Below are 12500 nucleotides of genomic sequence, written 5' to 3' on the forward strand. Positions count from 1 at the left end.
TGATGATAATAATAACAATAATAATAATAATAATAATAATAATAATAATAATAAGAAGAAGAAGAAGAAGAAGAAGAAGAAGAAGAAGAAGAAGAAGAAGAAGAAGAAGAAGAAGAAGAAGAAGAAGAAGAAAACAACAACAACTTACAATCATAAGCTTTTTATGCTGATACTCTGTGGTGAAATGTTTTGATATTATTGTGGTATTTGCTTCAACCATTGAACCGTTTATGTAAGCTGAAATTATATTGAAGTTTACATTCGTAAAAGACGTAATAGAACGAAGAAGGCATGATCAGTTTTATCGGTTCAGTTACTCAACTAGTCGTTTTGCTAACATTCTAATTTTATTATAACTATTTACGAATAAGGAAATCTTCCGTATCTAATCATTTAAATTCTTCCTCTGAAGAAGGAGCTGGTTTCCAACAACGATACAAACCTCCGTCATTGGAATGTAGTTAAAGAAAACAATGTCATATTTTAAATCTCAGAAAAGTCTTGTATAATTTTACTGATCCACTTATTCATTGTATTTGTAACGTGCGAATCGGTTGGTTGATTTCTTTTTCTGAAAGTCCAAGCTTATCCAGACTGACAGTTAAGCATTTACTTACAAAGGCAAGTGCTCCGATTATTATTGATAGTCATTCCTGAATGATATTGTATATTGTTTTCAGATTTTGAAATGGTTTCGCAACTGTTCTCAATTATATTATAAAATAAAAACTAAAATACTGGAAGCCATCAATGATGCTGGCAAGCTTTTTTCTTTATTTTAACAAAACTTTGTGATAATTACATTTTGCTTCGCCTACATGAACATTCGAGTTTACGAAAGTTGCGAATGTGAGTATGAGGATACAAACATAAATACCAAACTAACAGCAAAATTAAATTATATTTTTCACACCCCGAATATTATACAAGTTTGATTATTATTATGTACACAATTTTGTAGTCAATGAATCGTTCGTTGTTCTGCATTATGTTATTTCTTACAACAATTACTCCACATAATTTTACAGATGTTGTGCATGTATATATATATCTAAAACTACCAAACTATATGTATATTGACTCATGGTTGCATGATCTTACAAACAGGTTGCATACCTTTTCTAAAGCGGGGAGCATTTTTAGTTTATGCAAAAGCTATGCATTTAGAACAAATTTAACACATTCAACTCAAAAGTTAAAAAGTTATAAAATAAATATCATCCTTCACGTTCATATAAAAAGTTCCTGAAGAACAATATTTCTTGTATGTACATGAGGAGGTACCAACACTCCTTGGATTTTCAGCTCGTTATTTCAAATTATTTTTGTTCTACTTAAATCATAATATACATGCGTTCAATGTAATAACACGTAACACCACTTATTAAGTTCAATATAAAAGGTAGTGTTGAATATAGTGGAATATATGAAGTATAATAATTATTAGTAGAGTAGGTGCATATATAAATACATTTCTTATCTGTGTCTCTCCTTACTAACCGTCAGCCATTTTGTCTACGGAGCGAATATCGCTAGCAATTACAGAATCTCTTACTTCCTCTCAATGATCATACGCCCAATAATCCGGATGTCACCTGATGTTTGTGACAGCACAGAAGATCTCCTCAGCAAGATCAATGACTGTAACACAACTTGTGACCTGACAGGATGTATGGTGGGTAGCATGGATGTGGTATCCCTATACCCATCGATCGACGTAGATTTTGCGGTGGAGAAGTGCGTGGAGATGATCAACGAGAGCCAGGTGGAGTTCCGTAATGTCAATACAGAGGAACTGGGCCTCCTACTTAGACTGACATGTAATAATGAATACTTAGATAAACATAATCTTAGTAGTTTCTGCCCCAGTAGATGTTTAAGAGGTAGACCGCCCACAATTACTTCTATGGCTAGGAAGACACATATAGAAAGATGGCGCGGATGGACCAGTGTCATACGGAGCCCCGCAAATGGCCATCAGATAAAGAAAATAATCGCACATGCACTAGGAGCTAGTATAAGAGTTACCCTAAAAGGCCACACGTTTAAGTTTAATAATATAATATATGCCCAGGACGAGGGGGCGGCCATCGGCGTTAGTATCGCTGGTGATGTGGCCAACTTTTTCATGGTATGGTGGGACAGAAGGCTTAAAGAACGCTTAACACAGAAATCCATACTCGTAAATATGTACTCTCGCTATGTTGATGATATCAACATAGTGGTAAAGGCACCCCCACAAGAGAGTAATGTTGATATAGTAATAGAAACTAATACTATGGAGAGCATCCAGCAAATAGCTAACTCCATCCACCAGAGTATTATGGTCACAATAGACTACCCCATTAAACACCCCAACCATAGACTACCAGTACTAGACACTGAACTCTGGCTAGAAATTGTGAATAATAAAACCCAAATCCTTCATTCATACCATGCCAAACCTATGACCTCAAAATACTTGATCCACCGGAACTCAGCCATTGCGGACAATGCCAAATTCAATATTTTGATGGCAGACCTCGTCAGAATTATGAGAAATGTGTCACACATGTGCGAGCCCACAGAGTTAAAGAGACACATACAATATTTTATTCACCGCATGCAGTTCTCAGGTTACAGCCATAAAGAAAGGATCAGAGTATACAAAGGAGCCATGAAGAAATTTGATAATATATTATGTAATGATAGGAATGGGATTTGCCCACTCTATAGGAACAAGTCATGGAACACTATAGAAAGGACAAAAAAGAAAATAAGGAAGGCCAACTCTTGGTATGATAGCCATAAATACCAGTGTGTCATGTTCGTTGACACCATCGCTGGAGGTGAACTGGCGTACCGCTTTAGAAGGACCCTAGACAAGCTTAAGCTAAGAATTAAGGTTGTTGAAAAGCCAGGCAACACTATCAAATCTATAATTGGTAGAACCTATCCTTTTAGTAGAACCCCCTGTACGGATAAGTACTGTACTGTATGTAGATTTAGTCCACAAACAAACTGTAAAGCCAGAAATGTAGTCTATAGTATAAAATGTATAGAGGGACGATGCAGTAACAAGACAAAGACATACGTAGGGGAAACGGCAAGAAGCATAGGAGAGCGGGTAAATGTACATTGGAGACAACTCAAGGAAGGTAAAAGCTCATCGATTCTGTACCAACACGCCGAACAGGAACACGGGGGATCTATCAACAATATAGAAATTAAAATATTGTCCACACATAGAACAGATGCAACAATCAGACAAATTACAGAAGCTATACACATAATAGAAAATAAACCTAGCCTGAATAGAAAACTAGAATGGAGCACTAGCACACACCACTACATATGACGATAGAGGATCCCGAAAACATAATAAATACACAGATAAATAAACAAATATATATATATATATATTTTTTTTTTTTTGATTCGATTTATTATTATTATTATTACTAGTATTATTGTTATACATACATACAAGCATATGTAATGATAATAATAAGTGGATGTAAACACATGAACAAAATAAGAATAAACAAAAACAACGACAAAAACAAAATACAAATTACATGAACGTATATAAACGGAAGATACAAATATTACAGGCATCCCCCCACATACACACACTAAATAAACATTGACGCACATAGAGATATGAGCATGCGCAAATGAAGACATACAATAGAAATACAAAATGGCTGACGGTTAGTAAGGAGAGACACAAATAAGAAAGAAGAAAACAAAGGACCACTGATGCGGTCACAGGAGTGTGACGAAAGAACTCTGGCCGAGATAAGATTAAGATTAATGTAAAAAAATAAATAACACTGAAGCAAAATAACACCAAATATATAGTGCGTGTGTTTTTATTGGCTAAACTGGCAAAATGACCATTCCGAAATATAACAATATATGTTTCAACACACGACTTCACGTAAAAAATCTTGCACAACAAATATTTAAATGTATATATATATATATATATATATATATATATATATATATATATATATATATATATATACAGCATATATTTAACAATTACGAAAAGGAGAAAGCTAATTCGATACCCAGAATTTATGAAAAATAACATTCGTTCAGCAGGTGTGGCTTTGTGATAAAAAGTTTGCTTCTTGTTATGATGGTAATAATAATAATAATAATAATAATAATAATAATTATAATAATAATAATAATAATAATAATAATAATAATGATAATAACAATGATAATAATAAAGGAGCACCCCTCCCGGGTGACGACTTGTATGTGAGGCCGGTACAAATGCTTTGATAGCCGTGTCTTACTTGTCTAACTAACTGTGCTGCTATACCGGAGTGGACGTTGCATCAGTCCGACGTTGGATTATAAGAGTGGCGACGAGGAATTAACAACTCACGAGGAATTAGCAGACTCAAGAGGATTAAACAAACTTACAAGGAGTTACGAAACTCACAAAAGTTTTTTTGTGCGAATTTTACTGTATACAAAATCGTAAAAAAAGAATTGTTGGCCCGTTTGCTCGAGTTGCAAAAACAGCCAGAAGAAGAAGAAGAAGAAGAAAATATAATAATAATAATAATAATAATAATAATAATAATAAGAAGAAGAAGAAGAAGAAGAAGAGAAGAAGAAGAAGAAGGAGGAGGAGAGGAGAGGAGGAGAAGAAGAAGAAGAAGAAGAAGAAGAAGAAGAAGAAGAAGAAGAAGAAGAAGAAGAAGAAGAAGAAGAAGCTGAACAACAACAACAAAAACAACAACAACAGCAAATACAACAATCACTAATACACCAATAAATGCTGCAATTAATGACCAGTAAGTCGTCTAAAAATCCTGAAAAGTTGTTCTTGCCAGATTATGTTGCAAATTCAATAACGGAATTTAAGTATGAACCAGACGACGCAGCTACATTCAAGGCGTACTACAGAAGATACGATCAGGTCTTCAAAAACGAGTGCAAAAAGTGGGACGACGATATGAAAACGCATTTAATCCCAAGAAAACTATTTATGCAAATAGAATAGTAATATCTGAAACACTGCAAAAGAAAATGTTGAGGGAATTCCATGCTGTACATCCTCGTATTTATATATAATGCGTAGCTACGTGTACTGACCAAAAATGGATAAAGAGATTGAAAATTTAGTGAAAGGCTGCAGAGGATGTGCTTTAGCAGCAAAATTACCGGCGATAAAAAGTTAATCTCTGCCTAAAATAGATGTTTCGTGGTTCACATTGATTTCGCTGGTCCCTTAAACGGTTCATATTACTTAGTGGTAGTAGATAGATTTTCTAAATGGCCAGAAATTTGTAAGTGTAAAAAGCTAACCTCCTCGACTACAACAAGCTTTCTACATGAGCTGTTTGCAAGATTCGGCATCATAGGCACTATAGTGTCTGATAATAGAACGCAGATTGTGTCTTTTGAGTTTAAAAAGTTTTGTAAAATATTCGCTTAGAACATGTAAATACTGCGCCATGCCATTACAGATCTAACTGACAAGCAGAACGCTTAGTCGATACGTTCAAGAGAGCCCAAAGAAACTCGAATAAGGAAGTCACGGATGAGGTAGCTCCACAACAATCCCTAAGATTATACCGAGTGACACCAAATCCAAACACACCAGCAAGTATGTCACCAGCGGAGCTGATGTTTGCGAGGAAAATTAAATCTGTCTTCAATAAATTGCTACCTGGTAGAAAAATAAAAATTGCAATGGAAAATACAAGATATTTCAAAATTGGTTAAGATATATTTGTTAGGGCATATAAGAACGGAAAACAAATTTGTGAATACAGCATGATTGCTAAGGAAAAACGCATAGGAAAAATGCTATAACTGGAAAATTGATATACAAGAGACGCATAAATCAACAAAAAAAAATATGATTTGTCGAGAGCGAACCCAAGAGAATGGAAGAACCAATGGAATGTTTATATGATACTTTTCAAAAACCAACGCTACTACAAATAATTGAACTAAGATACACAAGCGAAAGAAATAGAAAATGTACGAAATTGCTGGAAGTGGATGCCAAACGACAAACATTAAATTTGTAACTGTACAAAAAACTCAAAAAAGGGAGGTGGGGTGATGTAAAATTACTGTTAATAAAATTAAATAAAATTATACCTCCTGAGAAAAAAAACTTAAAAGGGGAGATTTCATAGGGATAATAATAATAATATAATAATAATAATAATAATAATAATAATAATAATAATAATAATAATAATAATAATAATAATAATTGAAAACAGAAACAATTCCTATCATAGGTGCATTAGGCATGATAAAAAAATATTCAGACAAATACATAACAAAAACACCAGGACTTACAAACACATATAACATACACACATCCTACGCAGAACACTTTCCATACAATAACCATCAGAGCATCACAACAAATCACAGCACATACCCAAGGCACACAGAGCTGCGCTCGGTAGTGAAGTGAAAGCACGCTATAAAAATAAAACTACTGAATAATAATAATAATAGTGGAACACCCCTCCCGTGTGACGGGTGGTATTTGCAGTCGTTACAAAATACTGTGACGCTGGAAGTCGAGTTGTTGAGAAGTCGGCGAAGTCGGTCATAGATAGTCGTGTTTTACTTGTCTAACTCTATTGCTTTACTGGAATGGACGTTACAACACTCCGACGTTGGATTACAACACTTCTCAATGACATGGTTCCGGTTTCAGTCCCACTGAGCGTCACCTGGGCAGGTATCTTCTACTATAGCCCCAGAGCAACAAATTCTTTCATGAGTGGATTTGGATTTCGCAGTCAGAAACTAAAGGAACCCCATCCGATGTATATATATATATATGTGTGTGTGTGTGTGTGTGTGTGTGTGTGTGTGTGTGTGTGTGTGTGTGTGTGTGTGTGTGTGTGTGTGTGTGTGTGTATACACGGTAATTTAGGCTATGATAAAATAAATACTGGGATCGATTCTTTCGACTAAAATTCTCCGAGGCGTTGCCCCAGCCTGGCAGCAATCCTGTTGACTGAAACAAGTAAAAGATAAACGATAAAGGATAAATGATTTTGAGAAGAGGACATCAGAATGAACTTCATGGTACAAAAGTTAGACAGAACGCTTCTAACCGTGTGGAATGATTTAGAAAGTAAATCAGATAAGAGGGACAATTTCACAGTTTTGAATGTTTAGTTCATAGTCAGAGTAAAAAAGAAAAAAAGGATATGTTCTCTTAGCGCATGACATATATTGGTATACAAAGAAAGCTTATCAACAGTTTACTTGTTTGGTACTTTGGTGGGCACTTCCAGTTGTCTAATCGGCTGATGGAAAGCATTGGTGGAAGATAACTTATAGATGGTCCTTGGAATACAGGGAGACTGCAATATATAGAAAGATATATTTTTGAAATATTCTTTAAATACTTTTGAAGTTGTACCACAGAGAGAGAAAGAGAGAGAGAGAGAGAGAGAGAGAGAAAGAGAGAGAGAGAGAGACTGAGAGAGAGAGAGTGAGAGAAGGAGAGAGACAGAGACAGAGAGGCTGCTTGATCGAAATATTATTACATATTTCTATATATTTAGTGTATTATCGTAAATGATATGAAATAGAAAATCGCTTCTTTATGGAAACGATCGTAATGCCAATTAGACTTCTTTCTTTACATAAATGATTATTACCATTATTATTAATATTAATATTATTTCCACACATACTTTCTCATTGGTAATGTTTTTCTGGTGTATATACATAAATGTGATTATATTCCCAACTAAATTGCACTTCATGTTTGAGACTCCCATGAAGCTTACAAGGCGTACTCACGCTCTTCAGCTATGAGTCTGCTGCACCATATAGCGGAAACAGCTGTAAGATAATGATATTCATGTTAACTTTATACTTTGTTATCTATTTTTGGCATATATATATATATATATATATATATATATATATATATATATATATATATACATATATAAAATATAAATTTGAAAAAACCCACTATTATGCAATTCAAACAATGAATTTCCCTGTAAGTTTGGAGTTTTATTTTCTAATATTATTATTATATACATACATATATATATATGATATAATATAATATAATATATATATATATATATATATATATATATATATTATATATATATATATATTTCTCAGATAGAGAAAAAAATCTATCAGAAAGGAACTCTATCTCTCTTTAAAAAATATCTTTTGATAAGCATAACAAATGCGCAACCGGTAAAAAGAACTTTTACCTAATTAAATACACTCTCCCTTACTTAAATCATTTTGTCAGCATTTTCTTCATTTCCTTTATATATATATATATACATCTGTACACGTATATGCATATGATGATTGTCTCATCTTCTCAGATGATGGACGTTTCACATTTAGCTTAGTTCTGATTTAAATTCATCCTTGTGTGTGAAGGCGCATTGCTCAGTGGTTTGAGCGTCGAGCCTATGATCGTGAGGTTGTGAGTTCGAATCCCAAACCGGGCTGCATGTTGTGTTCTTTAGCAAGACACTTTATTTCACGTTGCTCCAATTCACTCAGCTGCAGAAATGTGTTGCGACATCACAGGGGCCAAGCTGTATCTACTATTGCCTTTCCCTCGAATAACGTTGGTGGCGTGGAAGGGGGAAGCCGGTATGCACGGGTGACTGCTGATCCTCCATAAACAACCTTGCCCGGACTTGCGCCTGGAAGTGTAACTTTCTATGTGCTATCCCATTGTCAGTTATGACCGAAGGGGTTCTCAGTATATGTGCACGAATAGTTACCACGCTTCCATCGTCATAGTATTTAATAAAATATAAAACGGATCAAGATATGAATTGATAGGTGAGACATTTGTACGTCACTTGATTTAAATGACAACAGCTTTCACATACTTTTGCCCACTACTCGGTTTCTATAGTAAATTCCTGTGACAAACAATGCAAACGGGCACTATTTTGATTGCAATTTTTATGTCACAGTATCTTTCTCCCAGAAAAGCTGCTCTCTCCACAACTTTGTCAAAATTAACGGGAGAATCTTCTGCCACTGAAAATCTATTTAACTCAAAGCTGAGACTTTGACAGGTATTATCGCTCCGGGTCAGAAGGGGACTGGGAGTAATAGAGCCTCACCATTAAACTGTATCCAATGCAGTTTAAATGAATGTATGTACCTATTTTTATATACACGGGCAAAGACATAGTCACACACACACACACACACACACACACACACACACACACCACACACACATACTAACATGCACGTGGATTCATAACTTCCCAAATCCAATTAGCATTAACATAAATCGGGTAAAAACTGCTAACATTTGAAGTCGTATGTCCCACCCTTTTCTGTCTGAATCCTACGACCATTTCCCCAGCATGGCTTTCACACAGCCACATTTGGTAGCTACTACGGTAAGAAATTCCAGAATAGATTCTGTGCTACTTTTATGTCACTGGTCAATTGGACTTGCTATATCAAGAAAATTAAACAGGTTGACTATTAAGCTGTTTTATGATTAAGCCAATAAATATACTCTCATCATTTACTCATGATGTTTTTCTAAAATATATAAACAATACACATTTATCTAAATATATCCAAAATAAAATGGCAAAAATATTCACAAAATTATATATAAGAAACTGTAGCAGCCTCTAATATAAAAATTCTATGTATCATTTAATTGCTAAATCATAAAATGATTAAATTGCTGAATCACTGTTCACACGCACACACGCACCGACAATCGCGCGCGCGCGCAGACATGGGTGCGCATGTGACACGTAGAAATGTACCCGCTCTCACACTCATATACAGATATGCACATACACAGACACATGCAGATATATGTACGCACCAACCAGATCAGACAGCGACAAACTCTTAAGAGCTGTCTTGATTTAACAAAAGAAAAACTCATACTTGCATCCAGGCACGCAAACCTATATACGCATACTGCATTCAGTTGGCATACCGATATACGTATGTACACACAAACGCATATACTCATATATATATATATATATACACACACACACACATACATTTATATGTAAGTATAAATATATGTGCTTATTTGTGTGTGTGTGTACATGCTTACATACAAGTATTTGATATACATATATTTATATGCATGCATTCAAACAAAGCAGAGAAACCACAAGAGTAGACTTACCGTGTACCAAGACTTGTTTGAGCAACTGTAGCAACTCCTGAGAGAATTACTGTTGTTGAGAAGAGTTGAGCTCTTAAAGGGTCTGTAACATCTACACACACAAGGTCAGCTAACACAGCTGCAAAACCCATTGCTCCGGCCAATAACGTAAGTATGTTCTACAAAGAGAATTGTATAACTAAATCGTTTTTCTGAATGTTGGCGACAGAGCCATTGCAATAATCACATATGCCGAAAAAAAAATCTGTTTCCAGAATTTTCAGTCCTAAACTAGAGAGATTTTGAATCACAGAATCCGAAAAATGACATCTATTTATTAACGTCACGTCAAATTTTTTAGATACTGGATCCCTAAAATTACATTGTTTTAAATAAAGCTGCTTGTCATAGTGTAAATTCAGTGGATTATATTTTATTGTAACACAATAAAATGATAAAGCAATTGGTAGTTGTACTGTATTAAATTTTCGTTAGTGTGGTAATATATATGTACTAGCATTATGACCCGTCGTTGCCGGGTTATGTATATATGTGCATATATATATGTGTATATATTTCATGTACATCTATATATACATCTACATATACATCTACACATAAAATACAAAATACAAAGTTATATCTTGATATCGCTAGTGATAACAATACTGAAAATATATAACAGACTGGAATTGGAGGCCCGTCTCTTGCAATTTTGATCAATTGTATCAATTGTATAGAAGTGTGGCTACAATCCAGTCTACCTCTATTTCTGGGGGGACATTTTTAATGTTTATCCGGCACGTCCTACGTCCCAGATATAAAGGTAAAAATAAAATATTTCCCCTTTGCAAGGTTCGAGTCGAGTACTCCCTTGCACGCTCCGTTGACTTGAACCTTGCTTCTATTGTGGCGAATTTACCGCCTCTGGTTAGATATCTTTCATAGTCACACCATGACATTTTTCGACGGTGCTTTCCTCCAGATGTTACTTCGTTTGGTGGTGTTTTCCTACATTCACCGTCTTTGTCGGTGATCAATCCGAAATAGGTTTCTATTTCTTTCATTTTAATTTTAATGAGATCGCGCCCGCCGACAACTGCAGCGAAATTCATTTTTGGACTTTCTTCTATCGAAGGCATTCTAACAAGAATGCTTCCGTGTAAACGGTGAAAATATTGTCAATTTCCCCAAACAGGGACACAATTCAATTTTTAAACAATAACCAAAGCTCCTTCTCCCAAAGCGGGGTGGTTACAGTTTACAATTATTTAACAAATGCAACACAACAACGTTTCCCTTACGAGGAACCAACAAACATGATAACAATAGTTAAACAGTAATAATAATAACAACAAACCTTACGGTGAATCAAAAAGCAGTGCGCAGTTGAAGCTATAGTCCTTTATGTATAAGAAATAAACCAACAGCAGGACTCAGTAGAAGCGGATGTTCGAGAGAACAGACATTACATAGAGGCAAACTTCATATAGATACTTAATGCTAGCTAATTAGCAGATAATCTAATGTAAAAGCCGTGGTAAACGGTATGTGCACAGCTCCATCTGGACTATTCCATTTCTGCACGCTAATTTTATTTTTAAGTTATTCCCATTCATGTGAAACCACTTATTCAAGTTCAAGTCATTAATGCAATTTTATACCAATTGCTATTTTTACTTTTGTTATGTTACGATTATATTATACTTTAGTTTGATTTTAATTATTACTTACTACATATAATTCAATTGTTATTATTATCTCTAATTTTTATTGTTAAAGTGAAAGTATCTGACATAAAATAGAGAAATGTTTTTGTTTCACTTTTAACACGTAATACTGAAATAGTGGAGAAGATATGATATTGCTATGAGCTCGCCCTAGGCAAGAAGTTGAACATGTTTTGTCAATGAAACTACATGGACCCTAAGTAAGGCATGTGTAAAATTTGAATGAAAGTTTTTGTGTAGTTCTCAAGTTTTAGGGAATCGTAGTGGAGAAGATATGATATTGCTGTGGGCTCACCCTATGCAAAAAGTTAATTTTAGGGAAACACATAGACAGACAGACAGACAGACAGACAGACAGACACACATTCTCAGTTTTATATATAGAGAGATAATAACAGTATATAATTTTCTAACACTTTAATTACAGTTTGCACACAGACATGTTCACATAAATGAACCCCATACGCTATTTAATATCCTTCATTATATCATCCTACGCTTGCCATGCATATTCCCAAACGCAGTTTCCCTCTTCTCTGTTTAAAATTAACGTCTTTTACCATTTACTTGATGGTGGCCATTCTACAATGTATCCCGATTTCCCTTCTATTTTGTTTTCT

General features: G+C 34.7%; 1 protein-coding gene across 2 annotated transcripts in view; it reads right to left on the reverse strand.

Moving 5' to 3' along the window:
- The window catches only part of LOC115219469 (solute carrier family 23 member 1-like), a 90099-nt gene that overhangs the window by 41341 nt on the left and 36258 nt on the right, over positions 1 to 12500 (reverse strand). For both annotated transcript variants that reach the window (XM_029789640.2, XM_036501754.1), the window contains exons 3-5: positions 10172 to 10329; positions 7258 to 7355; positions 149 to 237 (exon numbers count right to left, since the gene is read on the reverse strand). In XM_029789640.2, the coding sequence (XP_029645500.1) occupies positions 149 to 237; positions 7258 to 7355; positions 10172 to 10329 (345 nt within the window). The remainder of the gene's footprint in view (positions 1 to 148; positions 238 to 7257; positions 7356 to 10171; positions 10330 to 12500) is intronic.

This window comes from Octopus sinensis, linkage group LG1, assembly GCF_006345805.1.
Source record: "Octopus sinensis linkage group LG1, ASM634580v1, whole genome shotgun sequence".
NCBI lineage: Eukaryota > Metazoa > Mollusca > Cephalopoda > Octopoda > Octopodidae > Octopus > Octopus sinensis.